This window comes from Bemisia tabaci, chromosome 2 (assembly GCF_918797505.1).
Source record: "Bemisia tabaci chromosome 2, PGI_BMITA_v3".
In the NCBI taxonomy this organism is placed as follows: Eukaryota; Metazoa; Arthropoda; class Insecta; order Hemiptera; family Aleyrodidae; genus Bemisia; species Bemisia tabaci.
In genome coordinates, this window is record NC_092794.1 from 38,337,072 (window position 1) to 38,355,941 (window position 18,870).

General features: G+C 39.0%; 1 protein-coding gene across 6 annotated transcripts in view; it reads right to left on the bottom strand.

The window, feature by feature from the left end:
• Elys (AT hook containing transcription factor 1 homolog) overlaps nucleotides 1–18,870 on the bottom strand; it is a 196,413-nt gene that overhangs the window by 96,832 nt on the left and 80,711 nt on the right. For 5 of the 6 annotated variants that reach the window (XM_019057835.2, XM_019057834.2, XM_019057833.2 and 2 more), the window contains 3 exons: nucleotides 13,049–13,184; nucleotides 8,113–8,409; nucleotides 5,979–6,169 (listed from right to left, as the gene is read on the bottom strand). In XM_019057835.2, coding sequence (XP_018913380.2) covers nucleotides 5,979–6,169; nucleotides 8,113–8,409; nucleotides 13,049–13,184 — 624 coding nt within the window. Of the gene's footprint in view, nucleotides 1–5,978; nucleotides 6,170–8,112; nucleotides 8,410–13,048; nucleotides 13,185–17,629; nucleotides 17,766–18,870 lie in introns of those variants that run through there. The other variant, XM_072297283.1, reaches the window with a different exon arrangement.

Below are 18,870 nucleotides of genomic sequence, written 5' to 3' on the forward strand. Positions count from 1 at the left end.
CCAAAAAAATTCTAGCTAATGACATCGAAAAATTTTGATAAGCTTTGACTTTTGTTAAACTACCTAATATTGCTATTGTTGCCAAAAATATGTTACTACGCAAGTTGGACGATGGTACGCTTAACTAATTTCATGCCGAAGACGTTTTAAAACATTGAACAATTTATATTAATTTTTAAGAGCCTTATCAGAATTTTAATTGTCCTCCCTTTGAAGAACAACATTGAGTCTCCGTCTCGAAATAACAGCGAAGCAACAACTCGCGTTTAGCCTTTTATTTTCATTTATTTATTTATTTATTAATTCATTTATTTATATTTTTATTTTTCTTTGTTTCCAGTCGAGCATGAGAAGTTAATATTACGAAACGCCCCGTTTCTTTTTTTCGTTTTTTTTTTTTGCAGCCTCCCCATCGTTGCTTCCTGCACTACGTTTAGCTGTGTATGAATACATGTTCCTCACTCACAACCCACGTGCGTCGCCGCGCGCGGCCGGCGGCCGCGCGATGCAAAGCTTGTCTCGGTCAGCCGCGCGCGGCTCGGCTTCCCGCCCATTTGAGTCGGTTTACCGGCTGATCGATCAAAGATACGACCAAACGGACCAAATTTTTGCCTTATAGGCGTTAATTCGTCAATTTCACCTAGGATTGATTATCCACTCTACCAGAAATGAACATTTTCGACTGACGCCCTTTAGGGCGCTTGAGAGAGTCCTAAAAATTTTTTTAAAATTTTTTCCAAAAAACATTCCTTAGTTGTACACCTCATAGCACGTTTTGAGACCTGGGGAGCTTAACTTTTCTCAAATTTCAAAAATAAAGGACACCCTAGCGGGGGGCCCCCAACTTTTTTTTTTCAAATGGCAACCCCTATCTTGTGATACCTCATTTGAAAGAGCATAAAAAACTAAGAATTTTGGCGCAAGCCGCAGATCAATATCTTAATTTTTGACCGAGTTATGATAGGTCAAAGGTCAAATTTGACCTATTTTCAAAAAATCATAACTCCGGTTCAAATTATCGTAAAGAAAAAAATAAAACGGGAAAATTTACCAAATTGTGTCCGCTGTTAAGTAAAAATTGCAGAAATCACTTCGATTTAATTTTAAGGGGGGCTGGGACCCCCAAATACGTCAATTCAAAGGTCATTCAATTTTCCCGCGAAATAAGCCAATTTACCCTAGATTTGCCTCCACATTATCTCAGTAAGGTCAAAATCAGTTCACTATTACATTGGCAAGTCCCCAAATTTCGGGAAAAGTTAAAAAAAAACGAAATTTACGGTGATTAAATTTGACCGTTTAAATTTCGTTTTTTCTAACTTTTCCCGAAATTTGGGGACTTGCCAATGTAATAGTGAACTGATTTTGACCTTACTGAGATAATGTGGAGGCAAATCTAGGGTAAATTGGCTTATTTCGCGGGAAAATTGAATGACCTTTGAATTGACGTATTTGGGGGTCCCAGCCCCCCTTAAAATTAAATCGAAGTGATTTCTGCAATTTTTACTTAACAGCGGACACAATTTGGTAAATTTTCCCGTTTTATTTTTTTCTTTACGATAATTTGAACCGGAGTTATGATTTTTTGAAAATAGGTCAAATTTGACCTTTGACCTATCATAACTCGGTCAAAAATTAAGATATTGATCTGCGGCTTGCGCCAAAATTCTTAGTTTTTTATGCTCTTTCAAATGAGGTATTACAAGATAGGGGTTGCCATTTGAAAAAAAAAGTTGGGGGCCCCCGCCCCCCCCCTGAGGGGGGACCAAAATTTTGACCCCCCCCCCCCTAAAAGATGGTCCCCTATGAGATAGGAACATTCCCAAAGTTTCATTACCCTAGCTCAATTCGTTCAAAAGTAAAGTCAAAATCAGATCAACATTTCGTTTGCAAGACCTCAAATTTCGGAAAAAGTAAAAAAACGAAATTTAAACGGTCAAATTTAATCACCTTAAATTTTCTTTTTTTTTTAAACTTTTCCCGAAATTTGGGGAATTGCAAACGTAATGTTGAACTGATTTTGACCTTACTGAGATAATGTGGAGGCAAAGTTAGGGCAAATTGGCCTGTTTCGCAGGAAAATCGAATGACCTCTGAATTGACATATTTGGGGGTCCGAACCCCCCTTTGAAGATTTTCACTAAAGAACGAACACAATTTGGTAACTTTTCCCGTTTAATTTTTTTCTTTACAATGATGTGACCCAGAGTTATGATGTTTTAAAAATAGGTCAAATTTGACCTTTGACCTTTCATAACTAGGTCAAAAATTAAGATATTGATCTGCGGCTTCCGCCAAAATTCGTAGTTTCTCATGTAATTTTCAATGATGTATAATAAGATAAGGGTTACCATCTGAAAAAAAAGTGTTGCCCCCTCCCCCCCCCCCCAAAGGTGGTCCTCTTTGAGATAGAAACAATCCCAAAGTTTCGTTTTTCTATCTCTAACTGTTCAAAAGTTAGAGGGGGGGAGCGGAACTTTTGGAACACTCTATATATAACAGCTTTCCGTGCTCTCTCATTGACGTACCAGTAGCACCATATTACTTCTTTGTATTCTTCTGTGGTCCACTTCACTCGTTCTGTTGCTTGCGTAGTCTGAGTGTTTGTGTTCTATGGCTCGTTCGTGATGGGCTTTGGGCCTGTGGCGTTTGTTTCAGCTAATTCTGTTGTTTCGGCGTTCTTTTCCATGTTGTCCTGGGGGCCTGGGTTAATTATTTTGCATTTTCATCAGTTTGGTCGGTTTTCCCTTTCTAGTTTTGGGTTTTCTCGACTTCCTTCTCTTTGACTCTCCATAGCGAGACTCTGTATCAATCCATCATACTTTGAAGGAGTGTTTTTAAACCAATTTTTCATGTAGATTCGGAATATGCCATCAAAATTGAGCTAAAAATTATTTAAATGGCCGTAATTTAGGGTTTTTTAAAATTTACTATTTTTGCGCCATTCAATGTTCAAACTGAAGTATCTAAAAAACAGTCTCTCCGATTTTCGATTTTTTTTTCTTATACTTCAAGCTTCAGTTATAAACTTTTGGTCGATATACTTTTTTCAATTGCTATCGAATGGTTAAGGACCTAAAAATTTCAAATAGGCCAAAAAAAGTCAAAAATTGTTAAAAAAAGACGATTTTTACATAATAATCCAAATATTTCGATATTGAACACTTCAATTATCGATATTTTCCCCCAGTTTCCCCTCTAAGATGTATAAAATCAGACTATCAACGCTTTTCATACATTCACCGATCGATTAACGGCCTGATAGAAACCGGAAACCAACCAAAAATCCTCGAAATTGACGCAAAAAGACGATTTCTCACACCGTAATCGATGCATTCCATGAATTTTAACTGCATCTTCCAATTTTCTCTCTCTATTTCAACCTTCAGGTATATGCTTTTGAGCACTAAACACTTACTAATGTGCATCTATAGGTCATGGATCGAAACGGAAACCGGCCGGAATTGCTCAAAAATGACGGGAAAAGGCGATTTATTGCTTTGTCAGGCAGGGGGGTATGTGTTCGAACATTACGTCCCGTTTGCACGTTTGTGATGCAAGTTTACTCTCTTTTGGTCCCGAGAACGAGAAAATCTTTGGTGGACTCTCCGATTTTGATACCAAGGCCCCAAAAACAAGATGACGGCGAAAATGGAAAATCATTCACATAAAGTTAAAAAAATAAAATTCCGGACAATTGTGGTACTTAAAATAAGTTTCATCACAAAACTCCCAGCATTAAACTGGACATTAGCAGTTTTCTCATGATTTGGGCGTGGACGGTTCTAAAACATGAAAAACGCGCATTTTCAGTATGCCTTTCGGGCTGAATAAGGACATCCCTACGTATTTTGAGGCGCTAAATCCGAACATGATCTCCGTTTTTTTCTAATACCCTCCAAATTGCCGGAAAAGCCGATTTTACTCGGAAAAATGACCATTTTTGGGCATTTTCGGTGTTTCTCCGACTGTTATCCCCTGCAGAATGTAGGTAAAATTTTTCGTAGATACGAGATTCAATTATGCCGATGTCTTTTTAACTGATGAGTCCGGAAATGACCTTAATTTTTCCCGTTCACCTCTCAGTTCCAGGAAAGCAACTTTTTTCCGAGAAAATGAGCAAATCCGACGTATATTTGTGGTGCATGCAATATATTTTTATAAATTTTCCTGGACCCTGATCATACTGATACCCTGATACTTTTAATCGCCTTGATAATGACTGTAATTGTCGAAAAGCTTCATGCTCTGAGTTAATAAACACATTTCATAACGCCTTGGTTTTCTGTTTTCACAAACAAATCCCTACCATTACCAATATCAGTACCTTATAGTCTCGACCCTACAGGGTGGAGGTGGAGGTGCGAAAAAACCAGTAGGTAAAAACAATTTTAATGACCAGAAGTCCAAAATAGGAAAACCTCCAGGTGCCTATAATACATTTTCGCGGTGTTACGGATTTTTTTTTTTTTTTTTTTCCAACAAATTTTATTTAAGACCTTACTTACTACAAGAATATTGTGTAATGTTTCTACCTGCATGATTTAAATAAACTAAATTGAATTTTTACGAAACATGTATAAAACTAGTTTCGACTAACTACGAGGCATTGTGAAAAACCCAATGAAAGTAAGAAATGTTTTCTGATATTGGAGTTGAACTAAGGGCTCCATCCGAGCTGCACACATAGAGTTCATCTGTCTTCAAGCTTAAACTTCAGTAATAATAAATAATAATTCATACTGCTATGTTAGTGAACTGCAATATCACCACAATCATTCTGCAGCGCAGCTGGTTGCGTGAACATTAAATTCCGGATTCAGCCTCTGGATTCGTCACTCTTCAAAATCCGGATTTTCAGGTTAAGCTAGAACCAATCAGAAATTCAGACAGACGAACAGTGTGTCAACGTCGCATTAGGCACATTTACCGGGAGGCGCTATTTTGTGGACCTTGTGTGATGACTGGTGACGAGTTAGGCGCATTTTCCAATCGGCGCATTTTCCGGAGGCGCAATTTCGCGCGCCCGGCATAAAGTCTACCTAGGGGTAGTGCTTTGAAAATATGAAACATTCAGCAAAATCCAGGTGGGGCCGGAAAAGGCCCAAAACGACACTCCTCCTTTAAAAATTTAGAATCCACTTGTCAAATTGTCTTCCATCTGCAAAGCCTGCACCAACTTCAGTTCTGACAATAATGATTCATCAGGAAAAAATCTCTGTAACCACTCTTTAGAAGTCTAAATTCCACACATGATCAGATTTTATTCTTTTATCTTTGATTTATACATAGGTACTTTAGTCTTCAGGATTTTTACAAAATCATCACAAAATTTACCCTAAAACCTTGACATGTAAAATTAGAACTCCCCTTATTAATTCTGAAGAAAACAGGGAGAAAGGAGCCTTTCGGTAAATCTAGTTAAACTTTGCTGGAATTTCCTAGAGATTGTTCCTGTCACTCAGTCTGTGCAGAGTGCTACATACTTCACAGTTTGCTAGTTCAATAAAAATAGTGTGTTGATTGACCTTTCTGTTGCCTGTGAGATGGTGCAAAACACAACCTCATCAAAACTAATTTTTGTACCCACTGAATCTACAATAAAGAGTCTCTAAAAATGTACGGCCCAATATTTGTACGCTTGTCAAGTTGCTCAAGAAAACAGCTATGAATCACCAAAAAGTCCATGGGAATCGGGTTTCTTGATTCTGCTACAGGCCGTTCAGAGACACAAAAACATCCTCCAGTGAGATAATATTTGCACCCTCTTAATCTACAATTAAAAGATTCTCTGGAAATTGAATGCCCAATTTTTGGGTGCTTGTCAAGTCACTAAAAAAGTTTGGTAAAAGTTGTTCATAAAAAAAAAACTCTGAAATGATTTAGCTTCCGCAAGGAATGATTAACATTTTACAATTCAATACATACAACCAACATTTCTAATTTTCTTTCAATAAAACAAGGAGAGTACTACTTACACTTGTGAGTTCATAGTCTGGGATCGTTTCATAAAGAAATGGTTTCAAGGAAACGTTTACACAGAGGTCATAGATGTGTGATGGTCTCAATAGAAAAGCAGGCCCATTCTTTTCCAACTGTTGGAGTGCATATTGCTGAGCACCTGCATGATAGAATGCAGCACATTGCTCACTTGACATTTGAGTGAACTCTGCAAACAATAGTTATTGGGAGAATAAATATTGACATTAAAGTACTTAACTATTATTGTTCATTGATTGAGGCTTCAGTGGAAGGAACAGATTCAAAAGAATAAAATGAAGGGGGAAGATATAATAAAAAAAAGAGAGAACAATGGAGATGTTGCATGTATGAGGGATTTGCGATTTGACCATTGATCAGTGTGTAAAAGTTCGCGAGAAACACGATGGTGCCACTGGTTTTCTCTGAAATCATCTCCCAAGCTCAAAAAAAGCTCTCAAAATGAGGCCAAAATGGAGAGGAAATCCCACTCTACCCTGAGAGTCCACCTCTACATCAAAAAAAAATCTCCATGCAAAGATAGGGAGCAAATACATTGGCAGGGTTGCCGTGTTTTCAATTTTGGAGTCCTTCTGGGAGTCCCCGAATAAAGTGGCGACCCTGCTAATGTACTTGCTCCCTATCTTTGCATGGAGAGTTTGTTTTGATATAGAGGTGGACTCTCAGGGTAGGGTGGGATATCCCCTCCATTTTGGCCTCACTTTGAGAGCTTTTATTGAGCTTGGGAGATGATTTCAGAGATAACCAGTGGCACTATCATGTTTCTCGCGAACTTTTACATAAGAATCAATGGTCAAATCGCAAATCCCGCACACATGCAACATCTCCATTAAATAATAACTTCCCAACTAGTATGCCGTTGTAGCAGTTTGGTCCTTTCATGGAATCATTATTGGGCAGTTCAATGATTGCATCAATAAATTATAATACTTCTGATGACATGTTTGCTAAATCGACAATGGGACCCCTCTTTGCAATTAGAAACTATTTCTAGCTCATTTTGGAAGCAACCTAAGTGCAGGTATTTAGCAGATATTTACTTTTATGGATGAGCCAGAATTAGTAGTTCCTTATTGGAAAATAAGGTCCAATTAGTTATCCCATTGAAGCAATATTTGAAATCTAATCAATCATTTCAACGAATTCAGATTATTTTAAAAAAAAGATCTGACAATCTTGGGTATTATTTTTGTGAAGGAGTGTGTAGGAATTTGGCATCCAAGAGGAGAAATACGGTTGAAGTATGAATACAAGAAGCAGATTAATCTCATGATTGATGCTCTTCGGTTTTAGGAATCACACAAAGACAACTGAAGTCATGGGCTGAGCATTCAGTGAAAACTCTCAGGGTTTTTTCTCCCAATTTTTAAAACCGATCATTTTTTCTTTTTTTTGGATCAAATGATATTCTCTAGCTTGTTGGGGAGATTTTCAAAATGTATGAGACTTGGTTTAATTTTTTTTTTTTTTTTTTTTTTCCTTATACAAAAAAGTAAACAAGACTAAACCTCTAGGCTAAAATTCAAATCATGTTCTGATGACAATTGTAAAGGATGCAATTCTAAAAATTTTAAAACGAATCGCCAGCAGTTGGCTCTCTCCAAACTCGAATTTCAACCGTTACCATTGGGGTCTAAAATTTTCCAAAATATTACTTTAAAAGGCAAGTTGAGGAACGAATTTCGCAAACATACAGAAAAACTTACTGATATAAGTGATATAGGTATGCTTCACCAAAAAATTTCAAGTTACTGGATCGGCAAGAACAGCGAGTTAATTTTAAACCTATGTGCCCTCTTGATAAAACTTGAATTCACATTATTCATAAAGTGATAATGTTATCATATCAAAGGGGCTGCACGCTTCAAGTATGCTTTATTTAGATTAGTTAATCTTAAAGCTGAGCACATTCATGTTTTGCTGAACTTTGCCATGAAGGCATTCAAGTGGAATTTAAGAGTCACTGAAAAGTGGATCACCGTTCAAATTGATCTATGGTCAATATTCCCTTTCCTCAGGGACAGTCAAAAATTTGATTAAAGCAATATTTCTAACACAGGATATTTTTTGGTGCATTTGAAGGGATTAAGGTATCTCATGAAAAGAACTCACCAAAACTGAGTGCAGAGGGAAAGAAGAACTGTTCCACATTAACCAACTGCGCAAATAGTTCAACAGTGCTCTGATCAATACAAACAGCTATCAATTTGCTGTCTGCTTCAGTCTTCAGTTCATTGATGGTCATATAAGAATAAGCAAGATCAGGCCGCCCGCCCTTAGGAAACTGAGCCTTATACCACTGGTTTAAGTCAAACAAAACCATATGGTTTGTTTTGTTAGCTGCTGTCGTCGACCATGACTCAAATACCATCATGAAAAGGTCCAGACTGAGCCCTTCATCATCTGAGCCTGACGAAAATAAAACACATTTCTGAATCAAGTGAGTGCACTTTTTTATAATCGACGAAGGAAAAGAAACATTTCCAATTGCAGATGATTGAAATTGATATCACCTCTTCTTTCCACACGGAATAGCAAGGCTTCTTGATAGGGCTGTGCAAATATGGTTTTTGTGATGTTGAATCGAATATTTTGAAAAAGTTTCAAATTTGAACCAAATCAAAATGAATATAAAGCGCTCAGCTGATAGGCAGCGCTTATTGCTTTCGACTAGCCACTAGAGCTTAGTATAGTAGAGCGCTCCAGCGGTCAAATGGCGCACCAACTCATCAATCCCCGAAACAACATTTTTAAAAAAATTTTTTTGATTACCTGATAATACCTCTGTGAATACGATTGAATACAAAATTAGCGTGAGAAATAAATAACAGTCCTAAAACTCTCTTCGCTGTGTAGTTTATGGTTATTTCACAATATTCTCTGAAAGTCCAGGATTCGCATTTTTTTCTCCGAAAAACTTTACCACCGGTGATAACCTTATTCGGAGCTTAGTAGAATTCGCCTACATCTAAGTTATGTGTCTTTGACCTAGGTGCTGGAGAGTATTGCCATCCTTTTGACCCTCTCTGGCCCTCTGGCCTAATGTAAGCAATGCTCCTTACAGCTACGATTCAGATGACACTACTCTCCTGTATTTGCTTCTCGCTTACTCCTTTGTTTTCATCTAGTTAAATTTTCATCGTTCGTCCAAAAGCCGTCCGCCTCGTAAAGTTTGTGTTGTGAAATTTAAGAGTGTGAAAGTTTCTGAAATCTGAAGTATAATATTAAGGAATTATTCAACGTATGTGATGTGTCTTCAGACTCGTTTTGCCCTTCCGATCTTCACACCTCGTGAAGTTTGTGAAGTATCATTTATCATGCTACTTCCGAGACTGTGTTAGTGTTTTTGTGTTAATGTATGTCAGGTAAGAGTTCTGCCATTTGCGATACATGCATAACCCTGAATGTACAAGTTAACCCAAGTTGTGCCCAAGCACCAATTACAACACAGTTTGCATTCTCATGCCAAACAGCATAAAATAATGGCAGGATCATTTTGGAAAGTTTCAAGCGCAGCCATTTGTACCTTTTTGATAGTCACCACCTCATCGCTGCAAATTATGAAAAGGACCGCTTAAGTGTATCGCTGATCATGGAATATCTGATGTCTTCATAACATCTTTGTTACTGCAAAACTTATGAACATTGAATTTAACTAGGTGTCTAAAAATCTAAGATATCCGAAGTTGCCAAAAATTATGTACTTTCAAAGTCAAAGATTTTTTGCAGCACCAACAATTTCATAAATATTCCCTATAACATTCTACTCTGAAACTACTACAACCAAATAACCTCTTACATTGCTCCATAACAAAGGTATGTGCTAGCCTCTTATTTGTATTAAAAATTCTAGGTTTGATCACTCATTTTGACCGTGTAAGTCGGCAATCACATAACTCGGTCTGTGACGTCGCAGACTTCCTGTCCTACTTTATTTTTTCAACGGAAAACTCCTCAACCCCAATTCTTTAAAGCTGCCGTGATTTTTCTTCTCTGTGCCAAGAAAATTCTACAAAAACTTCAAGGAATGATGTCAATTTGTTCTCCTTCAAAACATATCATGGAGGCGGAGATTTACAGACACTGCAAACGAGTTATGTGATTGCCGACTTACACCATAGATTTACTCATTCACTCTCTGGTGAATTTGGTTCCGTCAGATTGTAAGATTCATTGCGTGACACCTTATGTACTATCTCTGCAGACTTAACTATTGCCATTTGAACGCTCAATAGGAGCCACATTTCAACTGACCTGTTGGGTGCTTTTCAGTAAAGAAGGTAAATAACCTTCCTTGATGACTCGCTTTGAGACGATAAAACAAGGTTTCTCCATTACTTACCGTAAGATGATAATAAATATTTAACCAGACGATGTAAAAGATGAGGTTGAAAGTTACATCACCTATGTGAGGAAGTTTTCATACCTACAAACTGATTTAATGACTTACAATAACAATAGATACGGCTTTTATCTGGCATCCTTTCATGTGTCGTGTCGTCTAATAAACGGGGACCTACGTTTAGTTGATTCCATGAATAGGTAAAATGGCTTAGAGGGAATAGCTATTAAGATTGCAAGTTTCATGTATATTAGGAAGTTTTCATTTCTGCAACCTGATTCTGTAACTTTTGACACCTCGCTTCAGTTCGGTATCCCTACCGGTGACACTAGATTGAAGATACCACTTGGTCGATTCAAAAATCCGTGACCCAAGATACAGATTTTGGTCTTGCGAGTGGATAAGAAAATCTGATAGATTTAAGTTGACAGTTTTAAGACAGAGTTAAGTTTTACAGGTAGGTAAGGAAAGGTACAAAATAGAGGAATGGACGTCCTTGTCTTTTCCCATTGAGTTCCTAAAAAAATATTCCTTACTAATAACAGGAAAAGTTTCCTTGGCAGAAATTGGAGATAAGATAGTTTAAAGTAGAAAACTCATTTCGTGAAATGATCACTACGGCCATCTCTCATCCGGTTGGAGAACCTATATTTTTGATTAAAAAATTCATGAACCACAGAGACTTTTTGGAAATTGAGTTCATAATATTATTGTGAAAGTTTTCTGAAGTTGAGTCTTTGTTTACATTCTCAAAGTATCAGAAGTTCCACAGTTTGATCGTGTTTCCTCCTAACTTTATCAGCTTATGAGTGATGGTTTCTAATTTACTCAACTCCTCAGCAGGCCAAAAATCCATGCCTCAACAGATACAAATAAGAATCATGCGTTTCAACGAAACCTACGTACCCTTGAGTCCTAATCATCACTCAGGAACCACCGTTCTCTCCTAAAGGTGTCATGAAACATTCATGACAAATACTGTCCCAGTTAGAACAAAATATTTTTAAAATATTTTAAAAATAATGCCGTTGTTTGGAAAATATTTTCAAGAAAATAATTCCACGAAAATACTGTAAATATAGTTTTACAATATCTTTTCAATCAATCTGCTATGGTTACCATAATTCTGGAGGCCGATTATTGAAAGCTTAAAGCAGCCCGATACGACATCGAATTGCGATACATTGCAAGGATAAGATAAGACATATCTTATCCTTGCAATGTATCGCAATTCGATGTCGTATCGGGCTGCTTTAAGCTTTCAATAATCGGCCTCCAGAATTATGGTAACCCTAGCAGATTGATTGAGATCCTCTTACTTACATGTCAATTATCATTACTTTAACAATTATCTTTTTATCCAATCAGATGTTTATCTTGCCTGATCGCATCAGCCCCAGTAAGTGAGAGGATATACCTACCTAAATCGGAATGGAAAGCTTTATTTAAATCGCCGCCCCTCTTTCTTGCTGCTTATGTGAGGGGATGATCTCCACCCTGTTAATGAATATTTTATCTCAGTTCTCTGTTTTAAATGAGGACCAGTATGCCAGAGGGAACCTCTGTGTCATTCATGTACTGAGTGTTTGTTTACATCAAAGTCTGGTTTTGCATAAATTTTGATTTGCTGCGGAAAGAAAAGGAGGGAGAGAAAATTGTTTCCTTCAATTAAAGACGAGCAACTGATTGAACTGTCGTGGAACTGTAAAACTGCTGCTTACTGTCCGAAAATCCACTTTATTCAGTTTTACTTCATACCAATTCTGATCTTGCAAAGACAGTCTAGCAACACTGTAAAGACCATGGTGCTGCATGGGGCAGAGGAGGATAGGTGATGGAGGTTAGTACATTCGCCCATTTGTACGCCAATGTTGATGACGTAGTAGGTGGAACTCAAGTGGTGCGAATTTTGAATTGACCCGTCTAGTGCGAATGCGGTGCGCTGGATGAACCAATGAAACGTTGGCCTTGGTTTATCTAACCTCAAAACGAGTAGTTTGAATTGCGCACCAGATCGAGTTCTTACTAATACGTCATAAATATGGCCGAATGCACGAATATTCGGTCTTTTTTTAGATATTCGAAGTTTTGTCATTGTGGTCGAATAATTCGAATATTCGAGGTTTCAACGTTCGAGGTCGAATCGAAAATCAGAAAAATTATTCATCATGCGTACATCATTTAATATATGCACACACCTTCGGAATTGAATTTTCGATTGTCTTTAAAGGCCATTCTGGTGCCAAAAACACAAAAATCGATTTTATTTTTGAAGAGCTCGACAGAATAATTCCATTTTAGACTTAAATGACTGTATGCATCTTACTTCAAGATCCCGAAGGAATTTTGAGTGGGTAACACAATTTCGTTTACCTCCCTCTGAGACAAACTGTGCCCAGGTTTTAGGTATTTTTCAGTAGATACCAGATCCTCTAGGGGATCTGGTGGCCATTGGCGTCTAAAGAAGACATTGATGGAGGCTCTACGCCTGGAGTTTTCGGTGATATGAGGCCCATAAATTTTACAATTTGGGGCTACAAGTGACCAGCATCCCAGGCCCCTCAGTGCTATTCCAGCCCTGTTTAGGAATCAAATAAGATAATTAATGATTAACAAGGGTTCAAGTTATACATCCTCATTCTTACCAAACTTTCTTTGTTTGTATTCATTTGCTATGTACAGTTGATGAAAGGTATGATCACTTACTGTCAGCCTGAGGTAAGAAACTGATTCTCGGCAAAATAGTAGTTTTGTTGATTGTCTTGCAGGAGACAAGTCGACCTCTTGTACCCAGAGATGCGGGCAAATCTAGCTCAAAAGATTTGTTGATCGATCGAAAGTTCTGTAAAGCACCAAGCAAACATTGCATGTTAGTGTTGTGATTATTTCTGATAACCATTTTTCAAACTACGTAAAAGCTTGCTCAGTCGAAAAGGACCTAGGAAAAATTCGACTCAAGCGGCTTTTCGTATTGGTTGTTTCTACGAAAATTATTGGCACAAGCAGCAACTGCACTTAACACGACTTAAGCCGCAACTTATCTGGCACTAGTCGCATCGCTGTCTCTCGTAAGCAAGTCAAAGGTCAAGTAGACTGTGAAAGGTTGTTGCATGCAAGCAGAGATTTAGTAAGCCAGCGTATGAGTCGCGTCTGCAATTTATCCCTCCAAAAATGGAAAGGGTAGTGATCCCAGTCTGGTCATTACTTAAAACCTAGTGTAAAATTTCAAGGAAGGAGAAGGACTGATATTCCACAGCGGGGTTTTTTCCTTTCTCCCTCTATCCAGAATAACAAGAGCCACCACACATGGCAGGACCAAATTGATCATGCTTTGAAACTCCTTCAGTTTTCTCTCGACGCAATGTATTTCTTTATTTCAAAACAACTTATACAAAGATATACAGGGCCACAGGGGCCCCAAAACATATCTTATTAACACAAAAAGAAAATCCAATATCTAATATGTGGGTCTGGAACCCAATAACCAAAAGATAAGTAACATAAAATAATCATAACTTAGACTAGATAACATTACAAAAGAGAAAGAAAGGAAAATGCTAACATGAGTGTGAAAAGAAAAAGTTAAACAAGAAATAGTTAACAAGTTGAACAAGATAGAGTGAGTCAATCAAGAGTGAGCCGCCCGAGACAGTCACTGGCAAAAGCTCCAACCGAAACTGCAAAAAAGTCCAAACCGTCAAGTTCATTAGCCAGAGCGCAAGCCCTAATTAAGAAGGCTTGCTGGCGATGTGCTGTCCTCACTCTCGGGACATAAAATAACTTAGATGTAGGTCGAAGACCAGATCGCGGTACAACCAGCTTTACATTCTCTAAAATTAGAGAGCTACTTATTAAGCTATTTACAATCTTATAGAGGAACACTAAATCCGCTAATTTCCTTCTAGTTTGGAGTTTAGAGACCGAGAACGGGACCTCAGATCCCGAACATGCCCTCCGAGGGGGAACTTAACATGGTGCTTTTTAAAATATAAATACCGAAGGAATTTATTTTGTATCCTTTCGATGCTGTTATCGCATGTAGTATATGACGGATTCCATATCTCTGATGCATACTCCAACTTACTGCGCACTAATGAATTAAACAGTAATAGTGATATTGCTATGTCCGTGAAATATCTAGTATTTCTTATTACAAAACCCAATAATTTGTTTCCTGCATTCACAAGGTTGTCAATGTGGTACTTAAATGAAAGCTCACTGTCTAAAAGCACACCCAAATCTCTCATCACGTTAACTCGTTCTAACTCAATGCCATTAATATTATACGTAGGGTGTCCCAAAAGTACTGCCCCTTTTTTCCCAGAGGGCGAAAGAAAGCAGATATCAAAATGCGGTTTGTGTGAGGTTATAGTCCTAGTAATTACCTATAAAACAAGACCAAGTTGAGCTCTGTAGCTTAAAATTTGACCGAGATACAGCATTTTGAAAATGACGTGTCAAGGTGCCGCCTACAGGATTTTCAACATTTTTTACGGACGAACCCCAGGACGAACAGACACGACGCATCTGCAGGTGGTCTTTTAAGATCCGGTGCAATGAACTTTTTGAGATGTCAAGCAACACCTGAAGCTTACGCAAGGATAAATGACGGTCTCCTCGAACAACAGCAGCAACGGTGCCGATTAATTCGTCTGTGGTGGAGGTAGACGGTCGCGTCGGCCCGGTTTCGCGAGACTTTCCGCCGATTCGCGGCCGCCAGAAAAAGATTTAAACCAGCGACCAATGCTACTTCTGTCCAAACAGTCGTCTTTATACACGCCTGTCATTTCATTAAAAGTGTCTTTTACTGACATTCCTCGACGAAAACAATAACGAATAACGTGGTGTTGTTCTTTTCATAATTCGGTACTCATCGCGAAAGAAACTTCCAAAACGACAGAGGGATGAACTCTGACTGACGTGACGGGAAAGCTTGACCAACTTGGATGGCACTAGCGGACACGTTTAATTCTGTCGTTGGTCTGCATAGGGGCGCTTACACGTTGCCAAATGCCGCCTAAAACACAGTGTTGCCATATGTTTCTGGCCACTTCTTTTTCTTTTTAAAACCGTTTCATTCTTAAACTTGGTTTTTTCTTTCGTAAAAAATGTTGAAAATCCTGTAGGCGGCACCTTGACACGTCATTTTCAAAATGCTGTATCTCGGTCAAATTTTAAGCTACAGAGCTCAACTTGGTTTTGTTTTATAGGTAATTACTAGGACTATAACCTCACACAAACCGCATTTTGATATCTGCATTCTTTCGCCCTCTGCGGAAAAAGGGGCAGTACTTTTGGGACACCCTATGTAATTGAATACAGAAAAGTCTGTTTTTCTGGTGAAAATAATATATTTGCATTTGCCGGCATTTAGATCCATATCATTATCACTGCACCATTCCGAGATATTGACCAGGTCCTCCTGCAAGCACGCCATATCATCTTCATTTGCTATTGAATTGTAGAGTTTAGGGTTTTGCCGACTGGCGACTTGGACGGTCAACCGTTGGAATTCGGCGATTTACCCCGAATCTCCACCGCGGCGGTGCGTTTTCGGGGGTTCGGCACTCTCAACGTTGTGACGGACCGCCGCCATATTTGTTTACGAAACCAAGCCTACCGATCGCATGCCCAAGCATCGTGTGCTGATCGATTATAGTATAATAATTCAAAATTAATTTTATCGTTTCAGTCGTTCCATTTTAGCCTCAATAAGCTAAGCTCACCGTTACGCGAACGTAAGTATTTGTTTACTTTTTGCAACTGTTTCACTCCACTTGTACATTGTACCAATGTCTTCATGGAGTGGGTTTCCCACCGGAATTTACGTATAAAAGTCTCCAAACGTCTCTGATTACCTAATTGGTATGAATATCTAGTATTCTCAAATTTAAATGTAGTAGCGCTGCTTGATTTTGTAACTTTTAACTTCGAAGTTGTTTGTGATACCTCTTCGTTGATGCATCAAAGGTAACACCAGCCTCTTGCCGTAATGTGTCAATATTTGCGAAAGACGTTGAACATCCAACAAATTCCATTGCTCTCAGCAGTATAAACCATTATTTCAGTATTTTCCAGACCAAGTGCAAATAACTGAGAGGATAAATGCATAAATATCTCTTGACGCTTGCTGCCTGTTGGGCTGATTGTTTTATTTGTGTTGGGGTCAGAACAAAGCTGAATCAATGGCTTTTCTAGTTCAGAGGTAAGGAATTTATCTCAAGAGAATAATTTGATTCTGTTGTGCAGCCTCTTATAACACAGCCAGACCTAAAGTCCACATGCTTCTTTTAAGGTCAGAAAGGTCTTTAAAGAAGTCAATATAAGTGAAAATTTTTTTTCGGGCCCTCAGCTACTTTATCTGCAAAGTGAAATCTACATTTTAACCATTCATGCTAGATATTCCAGAGAAATTGGTCAGTGATGAGTCTAAGTGTGTAGACTCTGATGGAAATTCCACCGGACAATGACGCTGGTGTTTTGAAGACAGTTACAAAAAAAACAAATGTTTGCAAATGCGTAACAGACAAGTATCGAAATCTGAAGTCTACCATAAACGTACGACTTAACGTAGATTTGAAAGATTAGATTGAATGATTAAATGTAGCTGTGCCATTTCAGCTGGACCCGGGAAATCTAACTGGAGAGGTCTTGTGCCTGCGGGGAAGGAGTTGGGCGCTGCTGACACACTTCACAGTGAAATTGACCAAAATTGTCCCAGAAAAATGTTAGTACTCTCTCTGAATAAGGGGGAGGGGACAATCCCTACTTGCCTGATGTGTGAGAATTTTCACCCTCATGATAAATTTTAATTTGAAAAAATATGTTCCTCCCAGAGGCCCAACCCCTTTCTTGCTAGCACCATTTACATTTTTAAAGCAGCCTCAGTCTTGATAGCCTGCTGAATGGATTCCATAATGAGCAGAGATGCAAAATTGCATGCAATTTCATATAAGGTAAAATTTCATGAAAGTATAACTTCTGCAGTAGGCTCAGTAGGCCGTGAAATGCGTATAATCAGAAAATCTCAATATTTAACAAAATAAGAGTCAAACTCTTAATTTTATTATAAAATAATTTTATGGGTGGTGTACACTCCTCCTAAGAATTCGTAGAGTTTAACATCGTCCACAAACAACAAAATTTTCGAATGTTTAACTCTATCAGGCAAATCATTAATCATTAACAGGAAAAGCAAGGGACCTAAGTTGCTCCCCTGGGGCACCCCTATGTTACTGAAAAACTCTTCAGATTTGAAATGACCAAAGATAACTTGTAATGATCTACCTTGAAGATAGCTGGCAAACAGTTTTAACAGTAAATTAGAAAAACCAAATTTACGTCGAGAAGTTGGTGCTGATCTTTCAGGCTGTGCAGACGTGTTTTGTGGTGCGCTCGTGAGACGGAAAAGCATTTGTTCGGCTCGCGGTCCGCGCACATGACAACAACATTGTTCGTTCGCTGTGTGTTAACCTGGCAGTTTCCGTAACTGGAAAGCGCTGCTCGGAGGCGTTTGTTTAACAATTTCGAGTAAGCCCGGGCGGAAAACCAGTGCTGTTTATATAAACAATTGCTCGCGGGTCACGCTACTTCGCTCCAGATCGATAGATCGAAGATCGATCTTGGCAGTCGACCATGCAGCGACTTTAGTCGATATCGAAGACTCCGGACTGCGAGACGCAGTGACGCAGTGCCGCGGCGCGTAACACCCGTGCTCGCGGGACGTCGCAGCGGCCGTCGCTACGTTTCTTTTGGCGGGAAAAGGCGTTTAAGTCACTGGGCTGAGTCTTAGACGACAGCTGTTCCAACCTAATAAGTGGAGTAATAAAATGAGAGAGATAGAGGGAGGGCCACCAACCCCCCCGCAGCAAAACGGTGGTGATGGTGGGGGGAGCACCATTTTCCACAGTCTAAATGAAACTAATTTTAGCTCCGTGAACTCGACGGACTTCCAGAATGGCTTAGCCGGAAATGGAAATGCCCACTCCTCGTGGGTGTATGGACATGATGAAGATAGCAATTACCGGACTGCTAATGAAAATTCTGGAAATCTCTACCGGACAGCGCGAGGTGAGAATATGAGGACCTTCTTGGAAAACGAAAGAGCCATTGCTGCGGCAGCTATAGAGGGCTTAAACGCAGCTACGCAAGGGAGGGTCCATGAGCAACTTTCTCCCTTTAGAGAACGGGCGAGAAATGAATCTAGAAACACGCGAGTGGAGGAAGTCAGAGGGCTCATAGATGTTGCAGGTACACTGTTCGCAGGCTCAGGTCGCCCCCTCTTTACGGGATATGACAAACGCGGATCCTTTAGCTCGTACCATGACGATCGGGGAATGAGAAGAAGTTCCTCCATGACTGGTTTAAGTATGCAAAAGCATATTCATCACCATCATCATCATGTTGGACTCCCGCAACCCAAAACTGGCGAGACAAATGAGGAGAAAGAGGAGCAACCTAGACCCGATACGCCAGACTTGTCATTGTATGGGCTCTATGCCCAGCTGAGCGCAGTGCCGACTCAAACG